Source organism: Benincasa hispida, chromosome 3, assembly GCF_027475165.1.
Source record: "Benincasa hispida cultivar pf3 chromosome 3, pf3_genome.v1.1, whole genome shotgun sequence".
Taxonomy (NCBI): Eukaryota; Viridiplantae; Streptophyta; class Magnoliopsida; order Cucurbitales; family Cucurbitaceae; genus Benincasa; species Benincasa hispida.
This window is the reverse complement of record NC_143480.1, coordinates 1,977,638-1,995,275: the sequence shown is the minus strand read 5'-3', so window position 1 is coordinate 1,995,275 and position 17,638 is coordinate 1,977,638. Positions and strand designations below refer to the sequence as shown.

At 30.8% G+C, this 17,638-nt stretch overlaps 1 protein-coding gene and 1 non-coding gene across 2 annotated transcripts; both read left to right on the top strand.

Annotated features, from left to right (window-relative positions):
- The first annotated feature begins 2,129 nt into the window (after positions 1-2,129).
- Positions 2,130-2,201, top strand: TRNAT-CGU (transfer RNA threonine (anticodon CGU)). The gene has a single exon. It is a non-coding gene; the product is annotated as a tRNA-Thr (tRNA).
- Positions 2,202-12,616: 10,415 nt separating this feature from the next.
- LOC120074532 (patatin-like protein 3) lies at positions 12,617-15,393 on the top strand. The gene is made up of 3 exons (XM_039027687.2): positions 12,617-13,773; positions 14,237-14,299; positions 14,504-15,393. Exons 1-3 carry the CDS (start codon positions 12,811-12,813, stop codon positions 14,819-14,821), a joined length of 1,344 nt encoding a protein of 447 aa, XP_038883615.1. The 5' UTR covers positions 12,617-12,810; the 3' UTR covers positions 14,822-15,393.
- Positions 15,394-17,638: the final 2,245 nt, after the last annotated feature.

Below are 17,638 nucleotides of genomic sequence, written 5' to 3'. Positions count from 1 at the left end.
TGCTAGGAATTGAGTCCATACTGATCTCTGTGTTTTTTGCAGGGAGCATGCCGAAACTGCTTCTCATACTATGTGGAAGTGCCTAGTCTCTAGGGAGATATAGACTAGGTTCATTTTGATTCTTTGGAATGACGGTCTCATTGGAGCTATCAAAACTGCTGGAATTGGACTTTTTTTTTTTTTTTTTTATCATTTTGCTCTTTTGGATCTAGATATGGTCGTAATGGATTTTGTTTAAAAATAATCTAGTAAGAAAATAAAGACAAATACAAGGTAGATCCGAAGCTATTTTAAAAAATACAGTAGTTCAATCATGACCCACGTCCACGAGTTGGCAAAAGATCGTTGAACATCGGAAGAACATATACATCAATACTATGTTTCTTTAAATGAAATCCACTCTGAAATACTAGTCGTTAGCTTAACAATTTGAAAGCATAAATTATTGATCGAAAATCCTACAAATCCCCTTTTAGAATAATTAATGAGCAAAACAAGGGAAGTTGTTGAAGGCTTGCCACCAATCCCCTCTTTCCGAGGAAAAAAATTTCCATCGGTTCAAGCCCTAAATTCCCAAATCTAAGGGATGATTACAGAAACAAAATCGTGGGAGGGGAATCTGATTTTGACGTTGGTGAAGAGAGTCAATGGTTTGGAAGCTGAAATTAGGTGGGATTCTAGATGGAGTATTGGACATTGTTGAAGGCCATTGTTGATGTACCTAAATGATGTGCATGGAAAAAATTTAAAACTCCAACATCAACAAAAAAAAATCAACAAAGTTTTGAATGATGTGTCACATGGAAGAAGGCCATTGCTAAAGGCAAGAAAGAGAAGATTGGGAAGATGGTGTTTGAAATATTGGAAGATGAAGGAGACACCAGTTTTGGGGATGTTGGAGCTGGAGCCACAATGAAGATTAAAGAGAGGAAAATTGGTGAATGATTTGTGAAGAAGAAATTGGGTGGAAATACCCAAATCGTGTATTGCGTACACGAGTTTGTTACCCTAGATTTGGAAATACTCGTACTTTTTACCCCAATTTCAAGGTTTTTTTTTTTTATTCACATTATAATATAAAATAGTTTTCAATTTACCTTATATTTGTCTTTACTTTTTTTAAACTGCCTGCATTAATTTTAAACAAAATCCAATCGTGATCATTGTGTGGAAGATTTTGGAAGCTAAGAACAAGTTGGTGTTTCTAAGGCAACAGCTCGATGTTGAATCTATAAGTAACTCAATTACCAAGTATATCCTTGGGTTCATCATGTGGGTGAGGATCTTGATGGTAAAGGTAAGGGGGTGATCCTTCCTGATCATATCTCGTCATTTGATCAGATTGCACCCTCCAACAAATTCTTTTTGGAAGTTGAATACGGATGTTGCTTGGTGCCTATTTCAAACTCAAGTGGTTTGGGTTGGGTGCTTTAAGACCACTTAGGGCAAGTTCATCTAGTTGGTTGTAAGTTTATCCCCCGTTGCAAGGAGGTGAAGCTTCTTGAAGCGATGACTATATGCTTCGGTCTTGAGAGTATTTCCTCAATCCATATTTCAAATATTTTGTTGAGTCTGTTTGCTTGGAGGTAATCAATCTGTTGAATGATGTTGGTGTCGATATTTCTGAAATCTTCTTCTTTGTTACAGAGACTAAGAATCGGAGCGTTGAGCTGGGTGTTGTCACTTTCTCCCATATCGTCATAGTCAAAATGTTTTTCCTGATAATGTTGCACGTAAAGCTTTGATAGATCGGGAGTCTTCTATCCTACATTTTTCTTATCGTGCATGGTTTATTATGCTTTTGCATTTTGTAATTGGTTGGACTTTTGCCCTTTTGATCTTTGTCTTAAAAAAAAAAAAAAAAAAAAAAAAAAAAAAAAAGGGACGACAATAGTTAAAAAATTGTGGTATATTAAACGCGTGCATTTGTTTTTTGATAAAATATTAAATGCGTGCATTTATTAATTGTGACTAAACCAATTATCATGTAATTTTTGATGGTCTAAACAAGGTATGATTTGCATGTAAACTGTCTAGAACGGGGCGATAGTGGCTAAATTAAAGAGTGATTCAAAGTTCACGATGAAAATTATATGGCAAAAATTTTATAAAATAATTTATAATCAATCGCTTCCGTAGCATAGTGGTAGTGCGTTTGCTTCGTAAGCAAAAGGTCGCGAGTTCGATCCTCGCCGGGAGCTGCTTTTTTTTCATTTCTGTTGACTTTTCTCTCGAAAAATAATAAAATAATAATAATAATGTTTAAATAAAAATTATACTCAAAGTTTAATGACTTAAATAAAATTCTACTAATTCATGGATTTTACCTTTAAAAAAAATCTAAAAAAGATTTACCATTCTCTTATTTTTGCTGGTATTTTTAACGCTAAATAATTAATTAAAAATAACTTTAAGCAAACAATGCTATAATCAACTCATGAAAAATCCGAAAATAATTATTTTAACGGTCAGGCTTGGAATGGGAATGATTATTTTTAGCCCTTCGGAGACGATTCTTTTTATGTATAGAAAATTTCCCAAAATTAGAAGCATGTTGGATAATAATTGTGCTTCCTCATTAGCCAAACAAATATTTTGGCATGCACCATTTGTTAATTAATTCGCACTGCAATAATATTCTAGGATTAGTTTGCCCATGATATTTTAGAAAATTAAATGAGTTTGCTAACCCCTGGTAATATATTTTAATAGTAAAATTTGTTCGGGTCTTATCTTGTTGACTTTGTTTTGGTTTTGTTGTCATGTCGCTTTGATGCCTTGATTCCGGGTTGTGGGATCCCTTATTCTTGTATAATAATATCACCTATTCTAATATATATATATATATATTAGTAGAAAAGATTCTATTCTTTTATATTCTCTTTTAATATTATCGATAACATTTCACGTGTATTAAAATAAATAAATTTATATGTCAAAAACGAGTATAACTAACTTAACATACAAATATGTTAACAATAAAAAAAATTTGTGGTTTGAATTTTCCATCGGTATTGTATTTAAAAAAATAAACAAATTTATATGAAGATAAAATGAATTTCGATGTTTTCAATTAAAGAAACATTGTTAAAGTGCAAAATTTAGTTGTATTTTTTTTTAAAATAAACGGTCTAATTTTGGCAATAATAAAATAGCTTTGACCAGGTTATTCATTGAAAATTATAGTATAAAAATTAGGAGGAAAAAAATTTAAATCTAAAAGAAAATCAAATTAAAACCAATTATCAAATGAGACCTTCTATTTTTCAAAGTTGTTTCAATATATTAAAATGTTTTTTTTTATGTGTTTCATTAGGCTTATGCCATTAATTTGTCAACACAGTAACACTAACCTCACACACCAATGCATTGTTGTATTATTAAATATTATGTGACTGATTGATTTAAAGCCTAACTCGTAAAAAACATAGTTCATGTGCTACGCAAAAATTAACGTCAATACAAAGTGATTTTTGGAGAAGTTACTTGTTGAATAACTAACTACTAGACACAATCATTATAAAAATTATAAATATAAAAATTTCAAAAATATTTCTACTTTATAGCAAAATATTTCAAAAATATTTTTGAAACTTTTTTTTGGAACCTCTAATTATAAAACGTAAATATTGATTCAAGAAAATAGCTAAAATTAACCTAAAAATCCAAAAACCTTATGAAAAATACACATGTTTTCCAAAAAGTTTTTTTAAAAACTTATTTAAGAAGTGAAGTTATCATTTTACCTTTATATTACAAAAACATCAAATACCATATATTTAATCATACTTCTTTTCTTATTCATTCAATTTTATATGTTTTCTCATGTTATTTCCAACCAAATTTATAAGCTTAACAAAATATAAAGCATCTTGACTTTTAAATGATTTCATGAAATCTAAATTCAACTGATTTTAGGAAATAAGCAAAATAACATATAAAAAACGAATAGTCATTTAGTTAAAACAAAAATGAATCAAGAGAGACATTCTCAAATTTCTTGTATTTGATGGAGTAGTAATTTAAGGATAAAATCATAATTCCAACTCCTAAAAGAATCACTTTGCTTAACTTTAACAATTTTCCAAAATTCAAGTACCTATAAAAATATTTTTTAAGTAAAAATGCTAAACTAATACAATTCTATTCTAGAATAGTTGGATGCAAATTTTAGAAAAAAAATAAATAAGAAGGTAAAAACGAGCAAATATATCGATATAAGTCGAGTCCAACTCAACAAGTCTACTCCTTTATTGGATATTGATAAAAACAAATTGTGGGCAAATTTTAGAGAGAAAAAAAAGAACAAATATCAATTTATATCCTTAAATTTTGAGAGTTGTATCAATTTAAACTCTAAACTAATAGTTGTATTGTATCAATTCAAATTTTGAATTATAAGAAGTGTATCAATTTAAATTCTTAACTAATGATTGTATCAATTTAAACTCTGATTTTGATAAGTATATCTAAATAAAACATGATAGATGATTTAAATTGATGTACTTATAAAATTTCAATGATTAAATTGATAAACTTACGAAAGTTTAAGGTTTAAATTGATAATTAATTTAAAATTCAAATTGATATACTTATAAAAGTTTAGAATTTAAATTAATATAATTATTATTTATGATTTAAATTGAAACTATACCAAAATTTTGGAACATAAATTGATATTTATCCAAATAATAACAATATTAATACGTAGAGAAAGGGATATAAGAGAATATGAAAGCAATAAATAATAATAATGAAGCCTTTTCATAAATAGTAGTATGTCCCTCGCGGAAAAAATTAGTTGGACCGACTTTCCGCAGTCCCACCCTCCAAACGTCCAAATCTTTTTTTCTGTTTTTTTTTTCTTTAAAAAAAAAATCAAAAACCAAAATCCTTGATTCAATATTTTTCATGTTTAATCGAACATTTCTCGATGGGTCAAGTTATTTATTTTGTATTTAATTCATAATATAGTTTCGACTTATAAAAGAATAGAATATGCTTTTATATGATATTTTAGAATTCCCCATTTTAATAAATATCACTTTTTTAGTGAACTCATTTATTGGATGAATGATTTATTAAAATTAAAATATTATTTGCTGATTTCACTGAAAATGCCATCATTTCAGAATATTTTACATATTAACTAAGATTATTTCTCACATTTAATTAAGACATGAACTGTCACTTAAGAAGCTAGGTTTAAATTTCACATTTCTATATGTTGTTCAGAAATAAAAAGTATATATGTTTCAGGACGAGGTTTTTTTTCTTTTTAATAAACTCTCTTTATTAAAATAAAAGTTAAGAAAAAAAAAATTCCTTGTGAACGATGACTAAGCAACCCAATACCCATAAACTATTTTAAAAAAAAAAAAAATTGAAACATGAAAAATAAATTTATAAACTTAAAATAGTCGAAACATGAAAATTATAAATAGAATAACAATTGAAACATGAAAAATAAATTTATAAACTAAAAATAGTCGAAACATGAAAATTATAAATAGAATAACAAACTCAAAAAGAAATATAAAAATAATTTAAAACCCTACCTAAGAAACTGAAAAATAAGTCAAGAAAAGTGAAGTGGAAGTTGAAGAAGGAATTAAAAAAAAAAAAAAAAAAAAAAAAAAAAAATGAAGTTGAAGCCTCGTAGAAAAAGAAAGCCTAAATTAATTTTTTAAAGAGGAAAAAAAAACCTAAAAATAATTTAAGAAAAAGAAATTAAAAAGTCACTCTCTACGTGACATTCTTTTTAATTTTGATCACAACTATATTTGTGAGCCTTAATTAGTTTAATAATTTTTTTTTCCGAAAAATTGACCAAAGAGGCTGAAAATGCATATATCACTAACCTAATATTTTGTTTACTTTATATACCCATATTAAATTTGTCACTGCCTATAAATGAGAAAAATGTCTTAGAAGTCTGTAAAAAAAGAAAGAAAGAAAAACACTTCTACATTCATTCCATTTTATATATTTCAAATATTTTTAATCATCGACGTAAAAAAAAAACAAAATTATAGTTGATTGTTTGTTGTTTGTAATAAATAAAACAATCATGTACAGTATGTTTCCTACTTTTTTATCATACAAAAAATAATTAAAAAATAAAATTACCATTTGATAATATTTTATTATATTATATTTGAGATGCGTCGAGATAGAATTTTTCACGTAATAAATATATAAACTGACTTTTGAAGTGTGCATAAGATACCATCATAACTACTAATTTATTTAATACAAATCAACTTCATGCAAAGACAAAAACGACTTGATGGACGTCAACGGAATTATAGGTTTTCCATTAAGGAGAAAAAAAAGAGAGAGAGGAATGACGATAGATTAGAAATTTTAATAAGTTACCAAAATTCTCTCTCCTTATTAATTAATATGATGGTAGTGGAAGATGTTGGGTATTGACGAAAATTAAAAGGTAATTAATGGTATTTATGAGTTGTGGAAAAGGAAAAAAAAAAGAAAAAAATAAAAAAGAAGATATTTTCTGTTGATTGAAAAAAGGGAGTGGGGACTTAGGGCAATTAATAGCATATATGCTCCATAAATTTCGTTGAATGAAATAGAAGTTTCAACAAACACACTTAAAGAACATTGTTGCCCATTGGCCCGCTAAAGTACAAGTTTATCCCTATGAAAATTAAATAACCCAACCCACACTAACAAAAGGGTTAAAATATCCGACTTTCTTTTTTTCTTTTTTATAAACAGATAACATGCCCTATATATTCCGGTACACCGCCAAGCAATACAGTTAAGTAAGTTAAATAGATTGAGTGAAAACTGATCTATACTTCACATGGGAGTGACTATTTTGAGAGGACTTTTACCACTTTATTTTGCCTTTATGAATTTTGTCGTTCGTTATAATTATTTTAGATTGAAGTAATGTATTTTTTAATATATGGATACGATGTAGAAAATAGTTATGAAATTATCATGATCTAACCGGGGAAAGATATTTGAACAACAATCACGTCATTTTTCTCAATACAACTATTTATGTCGAAGCGGTTACATAATAAAGTTATATATCTTTTCGTCCACGAGTGTGATTTAGATCATAGATATGAAACATCACAATATAACAAATAGAGATTATATGTTTGAACAGATAATCATGTCATTCCCTCTATTACAACTATTTAGGTTGAAGTGGTTGCACGACGATGACAAAAGTGATGTATTCTTACGTATATGAGAACCATAGATATGAGACATTGTTGCTCACTTAATGAGAATTGTTATTTTATTTTTATTAACTGCTTGGATTATCTTTAATTAACATAAGTTTTCCCTAACCAAATCCAAGTATAAATTTGATTAGAGTATCCTGATGAGTCGGGGTCGAACATAGGGACTTTTATAATAACTAATTAATGCTAGTCACCTAATAATTTTCACACTTCAAGATTAATCAATTTTTTTGTTAGATGCTTAAGCTAGTAAAATGAAAGACTCTCTATAGACAAACGAAAGGAAAGACAAGGTTAGAAATGCGTTGAGGATGAAGGTGATATGCATTGAATATGGAAATGGTATGCGTTGTTGATAAAAGTGTAACACAAATTTTAGCAAGCTTGTTTTAAATAACTAGTTGTTGATGGATAAATGTAGGGTTGAAAAGATTCATCAACATTCACTCGAGTTTTTTCATAAGGATCAGTTCATGTCTTTAACTTAACAAAATAAAATAACTACTTCTCGGTGTTTAAGCCACATTAATCTCGTGTCTAAGATGCATGCTTAAGTTAAATAAACAAATTATTGTCTTTATTTCTAAAGCCATCATTTTTCTTGTTTAATGATTTCCACAGCTACTTACTCTCTCACATAGTTAGCTATTTCTACTTGAACTGATTGACCATATGGATTCAAGCAATGAGATTGTGCACACATTAAACAAAATGAAATTTCTATTTATGCAAAACTCGCTAGGATGTTGATTTATTCTTCCCAGCCTATTAAAGACGTAGCTACTCATTGTGAGGAAAAACAAGCACATAGATGAATAAAAGTTGATGAAACTCATGATTTATATTAAGAATGAAGTACAAACATACTGTCGATGTTTTGTTATAAATTCGAAAGAGCACATCAAAATGGATGAAAGAAGTTTAATAAGAGAAATAATGGTGTCAAGTAGGGGTGTTCATGGATTGGGTTGGGTTGGATTGAAAGACTTTTTAGATCCAACCCAATTGTTGATGTTGTAAATTTTTTCAACCCAAATAACCCTTATTAAAAAATGAACCCAACGCGACCCAACCATGAAATATTTGGGTTGGGTTAGTTCGGGTTAATCGAGTAATTTATTTAAAATTTTATTCTAAAAAGAAGCAAAACGTAAATATTTAAAAATCTAAGTTAATTATTTTCAGATATTGAATTAAGATTAACACTCAATTTCAATTTATATAGTGAATTTTTTTTTTCTATATAGTGTAGAGAAACTACTTTTAAGAGTTGTTGAAGAATAAATTATTAAAAAAAATATTGGAATGAAATAAAATTTAAATCAATATATGTATAAATAATTGTGTTATAAGTAATAAAAAATGTATAGTTTAAAGTTAATAATAAATTTGGGTTGGTTCGGGTTCTATTAGGTGAACCCATGAACCAATCCAACCCATAAATTTTTCATTTATTTGAACCTAACCCAACCCAAATAAGTTGATAACCCAACCCAAACCGCACGGATTGAGTTGGGTTGATCGATTTTTTTGGGTCATCGGGTTTTTTGAACACCCCTAGTGTCAAGCCACTAGTCACAGTTTCCCGTTTCCTGGCTATCGTGATTAGCTTGCTGCATTTACGCTAGAGAATGAATGACAGATCTCTCCCTTTATCTTTCTCTTCTTCTAAAACTCAAGAATTTCTCCCCTTCTGAAGCGAGAGAAGAGCAGAAATAAGAACCTCTAAAGTGTGAGAGACTTGATCTATTTATAGTTTCAATTGATTGTCCTCAAAGCTCTCTCTAATGGTTATCAGTCACATTTTACATTTAATTCTATACCTCGTCTGCCGCTTTCGTCAACTCATCAGTTCATTGGCTCCGTCGTATCCTTTTCAAATCAACTTCCAACTTGCATTTTGATTGGACATATCATCGCTCATGCATTTGTCATCTTCCTTGCCGCATGCTTCTTTTCAATGCACGATTCCAATTTTCATTGCATGGTTTGTCTGGCTTCTTATGCGTTCACATGTTCCAGCATAAACTTTCTTGATAAGTTTTGATTTTTTGTATTCTAATTCCTACATTTTTAGTGGTTAGAATTGTAACATTTCAGGATAATTAGTTTTGCATGTGCTAAGTGCAATGATGGTTTTTTTGCATGATTTTCTTCTCAAGTTAATACACTCTTCATTTAATTTCCATAATTATTCTAATTAAGAAGTAACAATAACTTATATTTTTACAAGTTATCACGACAATGATATGGTTGAACAGACAATCATATCGTTTTTTCTTTAAATTTTCATAAATTCTTATTTTATATTTTCTACAAATAGTTAGCAATATTAAAAAAAAAAAAAAAAAAACTCATTAATTAGATTTTTTAAGGAAATTTTTGTATGTAGTGAACAAAACTATAAATTTTAGGTGCATCCTTAAGTGTTGGAGGAGTAAATCAAAATAGAAAAGTTTTGAATATGAAGAAGCATAGAATCCACGTGTGTGAGGTGAGGGGGGTGAGAATTGAAATGGAAGGTGCGTACGTGTACAAAAGATATATATATATATATATATATATGAAAAGAAAAAAAGAAAATGTAAATGTAAATGTAAATATAAAGAGTATAGGCGTTTTTAATTTTGTAGCACAGCTCAGCCATTAGGTACATGTCGTCGGGTACGGGCCCTGTACAACTGTGGGTGAAAGTGTCAACTCAACACAACACAACACAATATTTTTCTTTTTATAATTTTCAACCCTTCCTTTGACTCTGTGTTGTGTGTGACTCGTGTACATCAAATTTTGGTCTATAACAAAAATTTAAATAGTTATCTGCCAGCTCACCATCTCTGTTCTCTGTTCTCTGCCTCTGCAAATCTTGTTCTTAAAAAAATAGAAATATATGTACAAGTCATTCATTGTACCGTACACTTACCAATGCAGATGGGTTAAATTACAAAATTGCACCTTCTAGTTTTGAGGAAAATTATAATTTTGTCCTTGTGTATCAAATTGTATGAATAAAATTCAAACTTTTAAAACCACTAAATTTATAATTTAACCATCTAAATCATAAATATAACCATTCACATACCTCTCACAAATATGTACGTATGTATTGAGATGTGTGTAAGAGAGTTGCATAAGGTTCATAAAATGTGTTTGACATGTAAGTTTATTTATCTAATCAAATTTATTGAGTTGTTATATAGTTATTATTTTTCAAAAAAAAAAAAAAAAAACTCAAGAAGACAGAGTGACTCCTATTTTTCTGTGTAATCCTATAATAGGCCACACAAGCCCAAATTCCTAGATCATTTTCCTTGAAAGTAAAATTGCTTTAACGATAAAGATATGAGATCAAATCATGTTTAGCTCGTCATGTGAGACGTGAGCAAAGGAGGGTAAACGAATAAATTTATATTGCATTAGAAGAAAAGAGATCACGAAACCATGAAAGTATGGTTAAAAATAAAGTTTTTAGAAACTTAATAGTTTCTGTACATACCAAGAGATTAGAGAGTCTACCTACACTTCATAGAAACTTCAAAATTAATCATATTTAGCTTAGAACAATCATATGTTGAATGATCTTATGATTTTTTAACGATGATAAAGTAGGTTAAAAAGACATTTGATGATTCATAAAAACAAGAGTCGTACCTAAATATATTGATAAGACATTTGAAGTGAGATACCTTAAATCAAGGATTAAAAAAAAAACATAGTGAAAAGTGGGTAATGAAGAGTTAAAAGGAGGTGGGTGAGGTTGAAAGTTGAGTTAGTAGAAAGGAAAAATGTGTGTGATGGTGAGATATATGGGAGAAAGGGGAGTAAAAAAAAAGGGTTAAATTAAAGTTTACCAAGTTGGTTAAAAAAGAAAGGCCAAAAGGGGTAGAAAAGAATAGAGTAGAGATATTTAAAGATTGGGGGTGGGGGACCAAATAGGATCTTAGATCCTATCTAGTTAAGAGTACAATATATATAGCTAGCTAGCACCCAACCCCATATCTCATTTCATTTATGATGATATGACTCTATTATTTGGTCTTCCTTTTTGACGGTGCAAACACTTTCCACACTACCAAACTCAAAACACACATTTTCCTACTACCATCTTATTGGCTTGGCACACCATAATCATTCCATTTTTCATTTTTTTCCCGCTCAATACTCTTTAAAATCAACATCCCTATAGCTACTATCCTTGAATTCAATTATGGAATACCTCCATTGCATGAATACAGAAAAAAAAAAAAAAATCAAAAAAATCAACATCCCACGCTTTTTGTTACGTGTGACAATGGTGTCAGGGACGTTTCTGGTGCTCAAGGTTATAGGGTGTCAGCCCGGATCCGATTTGATTATTTCTTACTTGGTATATATTCATCAGTTCGGTTGGTCGAAGCAAACTTCAAGACATCTACAATTCCCCTTTTGTGATGTGACCTATGCCTCCTTTCAACACCTAGCAAGCTTTAAGCCTTACCTTAGACAACCTTCAACAAACTTAATATTAAAATATATATATATATATATATATCACCACACGAGACTTATATTTCAAATTTTAGTCTAATTTTTTAAAGCATGTTTAAAAAGTAGGTAATGAGTAAGAAACCTATAAATAAAAATATTGATAGTAAATTTGATTTTGAAAGAATAAAAAAAAATAAAATAGTTACTAAAAAGGTCTCAGGATTATATGTATTATAAAAAGAAAGTAAAAACGAATTCCGTTACCAAAAGGAAAAAAGTTAAAAGTTGAAAGAGGCCTAGCCATATTTGAATTGCTAATTGAAGTGTTTTTGTTTGCCCTTCATTTTGTGTTGGCGTTGGTGGTAAAAGAAAAAGGGGAGAAAAGAGAAAGGAAAGTGCCAAAAAGCAAAATCTGTCCCCTTTATTTTGGAATTTAATTGGAGGGCTGCTTTTGGTTTGAACGGAAGTTAATTTGTTTTCTTTTGGAGGGAGGGAACACATACAAATTCTCTCCAATTTAAAAATAATCCAATAATTCTTTTTTTTTTTTTCCCCCCGAATAACCACAATGATAAATTATATATACATTATTACTAGTGTCGAATAAATGGCTGAATCATTTAGTTTTGTCTACGGCCTAATGTCAGAATAACAATATACGTGGCCACCCTCCTAACAGACAAGGTGAGATTAAATTAATCTTTTCTCCGCCAAACACGCCTTCAAAGGAATTCCATTTTTAATTATTAATAAAACATTGGTTAAAAAATAAAATAAAAGAAGAAGAAGTTTATTTAATTGTCTATCAAATTCAAGGAATGTTCCTCCACGATAATATATTTTTTTTTTCCAAAATAAAAAATAAGGGGAAGGTGAAATAGAACGCACGCGCGCATTTTCCGAAGTCAGTGCCGCACGTACGTAACTCTTCACTCTCTTTGCTATATAAACTCCCCCGCCACTTCCTTGTTCTTCATCTCTTCATTCTCCATTTCTATATCCATTTTCACATTCTCCAATTCCTCTGCGGACGGAGTTAATTTCCATTTCCATTTTCTTCTAATTAATAACTTTAATTGATTCTCGAGTTTGATTTTGCGGATTTGATTTGTGGAAAATGGCTGCTGTGACCTCGTTTCCTCAGATTAACGATATTGAGTCAGTGAGCTTCGATGTTGATAAGCTTACTTATGAGATCTTCTCCATTCTGGAAAATAAGTTTCTGTTTGGCTGTGATGATTCAGATCCGAAGCTACATGTGGCTGCTCAGGCTCCGATGGATGGTAATGGCTTGAAATCTGGAAAGCAGAACTCAGGGAAGGTCAGGATTCTGAGTATTGATGGTGGAGGTTCCACCGACGGAATTCTTGCCGCTAAGTCACTTGCATATCTTGAGGATTTTCTCCGTTGGAAGTCGGGAAAGCCTGATGCGCGCATTGCCGACTATTTTGATGTGGTTGCTGGTTCTGGAGCGGGAGGCATTCTCGCGGCGTTGCTGTTTACAAGGGGGAAAGACGGTTGTCCTCTGTTTACGGCGGATGGAGCTTTGAATTTTCTGATTAAGAACCGTCGGGAGATTTTCCGGTCATCAGATGGAGGAATTTTCCGACGAGTGTTTCGCCCGACGAAGGTGGAGAAGTTGTTCCGCAAGACGTTTGGAGAGTGCACGTTGAAGGACACGTTGAAGTCGGTTTTGATTCCGTGCTATGATCTCTCCACGCGAGCGCCATTCCTGTTTTCTCGTGCCGACGCTCACGAAATGGACGGTTATGATTTCAAGATTCGCGACGTTTGTATTGCGACGTCTGCAGAACCGACGGTCTCTGGAGCCATCGAAATGTCGTCTGTCGACAAGCGAACGAAAATCTCCGCCGTTGACGGCGGCATAGCGATGAACAACCCGACGGCGGCCGCCATTACTCATGTGTTGAACAATAAACAAGAATTTCCGTTCTGCAACAGCGTCGAAGATCTCCTCGTAGTATCTCTCGGAAACGGAGAGTCGGATTTCGGCGCCGTAAACCTAAATTCATCGCCGGCCTCGTTCACAAGGATCGCCGGAGAAGGAGCTTCCGACGTGGTAAATTACCTAATCTTGCCCTTCCCCAAGTCAAATTAACCTTAATTTAAAATTCAATGAATTAATTCACTAAAAAAGTGGTTAAAAGATAAATAAATCGGAAGTACAAATTTTACTATTAAATTGATATGGATAGATTTGTCGGTTGAGGAAGAGAATAGCAAAGAGATTCGGCATTTAATTTTGAGCATACAACATTTAAAAAGGAGGCCGTATTTGGATTGGACAGCTTTATTGCATGACAAATCAGCTTCCTCCAACCCCTTTTTTTTATATATTATTTAAACATTTCATAATTATAGTGACCTTATTTTAAGTCCAAATAGAATTTCAAAATAAAATATTTGGCAACAAACAAGAGAATCTTAATTTGTTATCACAAAACACGTAGAGAAAGAAATGGGGCTAATTCATTTAATGGGTTGGTGAGCTAATTATTGTGTGCGTTTTCTTTATTCTATAGGTTGATCAAGCTGTTTCTATGGCATTTGGTCCGCACAGGACAACCAATTATATCCGTATTCAGGTATTCATCTCAAATTCCTTCTTTTAATTTCCTTTCTACACTTAATAATACTTAAGTGCTAGCTGAATTGCAGCTATTTTTACTGCTCACCTAGTACCTAAGTATTGCTCTAATTAGAAAAAGAACAAAAACACGAACAACTTTTGAAGATTTGTCCTCCATTGAATCTAACAAACAAGGGAATTCTTTGTTTTATGTCCTCAGGGAAATGGGATTGTAGGAAAGAGCAAGTATGGTGGGGGTTTGGAGAAGGGAAAAAGAGGGCAAAAGAGCACAAACATATTGGAAAAAGCAGATGAAATGCTAACACAGAAGAACATAGAAGCTGTTTTATTCAAAGGAAAGAAGATGATTGAGAACACAAATTTAGAGAAACTAGAGGCTTTTGCTGGAGAAGTAATCAAAGAACAAGAGAGGAGAAAAACCAGCATTCTCCCAACTGTATTATTGAAACAGGCATTTCCATCTCCAAGAACATCCTCTGCTTCAGCCACCACACTCTCCACTATTTCCTCCTGCTAATCATTTCAAACCAAACCCAAAACACTCTGAATTTGGACGTTAGTTTAGTTTCTATATAATTAAGAACCCCCATATGATCAAATTTGTGTATTATGCTGCTTATTCTGCTGCCGCTCGCGATGAAATGGAAACGTCCGAGTCTGAGCTGAGCTGCATTTTTTTTCTTCTTCTTTTATCTGAATCCTTTTGGGGTGTGGTTGTTGATTAATCACTACTAGACATTCGCAAATATGAGGGCTCTCCAAATGCCCATTGTATAGTATAAGAAAAACTGAGAGATTTTTATTTATTTTTTCATTTTTTATGGGAAGAGTGTGATTTTAGAGTAGAAAGTGAGACCGAGAGAGAGAGAGGTTTGAGTTTTGTGTAATTTTACATAATATCCCGTTGGAAAAATTGGGTAGTAACCTTTTTCTTATATTGTATTCAAATCGTGATGATTTATTATGTTCTTAATCACTACCGGACAAAGGACAAGGGGTCCTTTCAAAAAAAAAAAAAAAAAAACCCAAGTTGTAATAGATGATAGTGTTTATTTAATGAGACATTATTAATTGCTCTTTCTTTTCTTCTTTCTTTTGCGCCTTAAAAAAAATTCATTTAATTCAATGTCATAAAGTTTTCTATTTCATCCAATTAAATAAAATATAAATCAAAATTTAAAAATTTTCCACTAATAAATCATATCGATTCAATCAATAAAATATCAAACTTTGTGAAATTGGGAGCAGAATGGATCAGAGAAAATATAATATAATAATAACATATTATAAAATAAATAAAGCATAATATATAATAAAATAACAAATTATAAAAATTATGTAAATAGAAATTATAGAAATTTAAACTTCTCTAAAATTCTTCAATCATTTCTTTACTTTTCTCACCGATGTGTAAATTACCAAGATCTACCAAATGCCACTATTTATAGGTAATTTGACAAGTAAGTGGTGGAATGAAGTGGACACTAAGGATGAGTATCCATAAGGCACCTGGATTTCATGTAGAATGAATCATGGTGGTGATGAAAGAATTACACATGCTCTTTTAGGACACAAATCATGGGTACTAATGGACATCTATTTTATTATAATATTACTCCCCTTAGATGCTCATTATATATATATGAAATGTCTCATTAAAATCTTACTAAGAAAAACCCAATGGAAAAAAATCATATTGAAGGAAAAAGAGTACATATTTCATATATATTTATACTTCTAAAAAAATATAATATATTTACTCCTCTCATGAAAACATCATTTAAGATCTCTGAGTCGTCACATTTCAATGTTGTGCACCAATTTTTTAAAGCTTACGGTAGGTAATGCTTTTGTAAATAAGTCTACCAGGTTATCTTTCGAACAAATTTGTTGTACAATGATGTTATCATTTTCTTCGAGACCATGAGTGTAGAAAGCTGTAGTAAAATATGTTTTGTTCTATCTCTTTTAATATATCCTCCTTTAATTTAGAATATACATATTGTGTTGTCTTTGTATAATATCGTTGGAAGATTTTTACTAGCAAACAAACCACATATTCTAAGAATGTGTTGGGTCATTGATCTTAGTCATACACATTCTCGACTAGCCTCGTGAATTGCAAGGGTTTCAGCATGATTTGAAGAAGTGAATGTTATGATCTGTTTCACCGATCGTCGTGATACCGCAGTTTCTCCACATGTGAATAGATAACTTGTTTGAGATCTAGTTTTGTATAGATTAGATAAATATCTAAATTTGCATAACCAACTAGATCAAAATTTGATTTATTTGAATAAAACAAACTCATATCAATCGTTCTTCGGAGACAACGGAGTATATGCTTAATTTTGTTCCAATGTCTTTTCGTTGGAGAAGAACTATATCTAGCTAATAAATTTACTGAAAATGCAATATCTGATCTTGTATTATTAGCAAGATACATAAGTGTATCAATTCTACTAAGATATGATACTTCAAAACTAAGAAGTTCTTCATTATCATTTTAAGGTCAAAATATATATTTCTTCACATCTAGTGAACGAACTTCCATTAGAATGTTCAATGGATATGTTTTGTCCATATAAAATATTTTTAGAATTTTTCCTTGAAGGAACGGTAAAGTTCCGCAATGAAAGCAAGATCGTCCCAATTTGTTTTCACAGAATCCCAACTTTACAAAACAAAAACATTTATGCATTATAATTTTATAGCATGATAAAAAAGGAAGTAGAGATGAATTGAAGTTTACCCTTGAAGAAAAAATTCTTCACGTATTCCTTCGATCCAATCACGAATACTTTGATCTGAATCTCGATCTCCAAAAACTTCCAGCAAAACCAAATGGCCACCACCAGGAGGTCAACCTCTATGTTCTCTTGAGAATAAGAATCCAGAAGTTGTGACCTCTGAGTTTTGGGAAGAGGAAGAGAATTTGAGAGAGGAGTTTTTCTCTGGAGAAAAACGTTGGGAGTGAATCACAGAGACCTTCTTTGTGAGCTTCTATGAAGAAGATTATCATTCTCATTAAAACTTCCTGCCATTTTCACATTCTATCAAGAGAGAAAAATTAGGGGAGGGAGTTGTACTCCCTCCTTTATGAAATTTTAAAAAAATAATCGAGTTAATTAAAATATATATAATTATATAATAACTACTTTATTATATAATATATATATTATACTATATGTTATCTCAAATATAACATATAACCTATAGTTATTATATTGTATCACAATATAACCTATAGTTTTATTTATCTAAATAATACATGGTATTTAGTATAAATCACATTTATACTAAATTTAATTTTACGAATCTCATCCATAAAATT

What these genes read in the sequence shown, in the direction of transcription:
- LOC120074532 (XM_039027687.2), top strand. Translation starts at nt 12,811, where the DNA reads ATGGCTGCTGTGACCTCGTTTCCTCAGATTAACGATATTGAGTCAGTG. An exon ending in GAGAAGGAGCTTCCGACGTG is followed by an intron (nt 13,774 to 14,236) that starts GTAAATTACCTA and finishes TTTATTCTATAG; the next exon opens with GTTGATCAAGCTGTTTCTAT. An exon ending in CCAATTATATCCGTATTCAG is followed by an intron (nt 14,300 to 14,503) that starts GTATTCATCTCA and finishes TTATGTCCTCAG; the next exon opens with GGAAATGGGATTGTAGGAAA.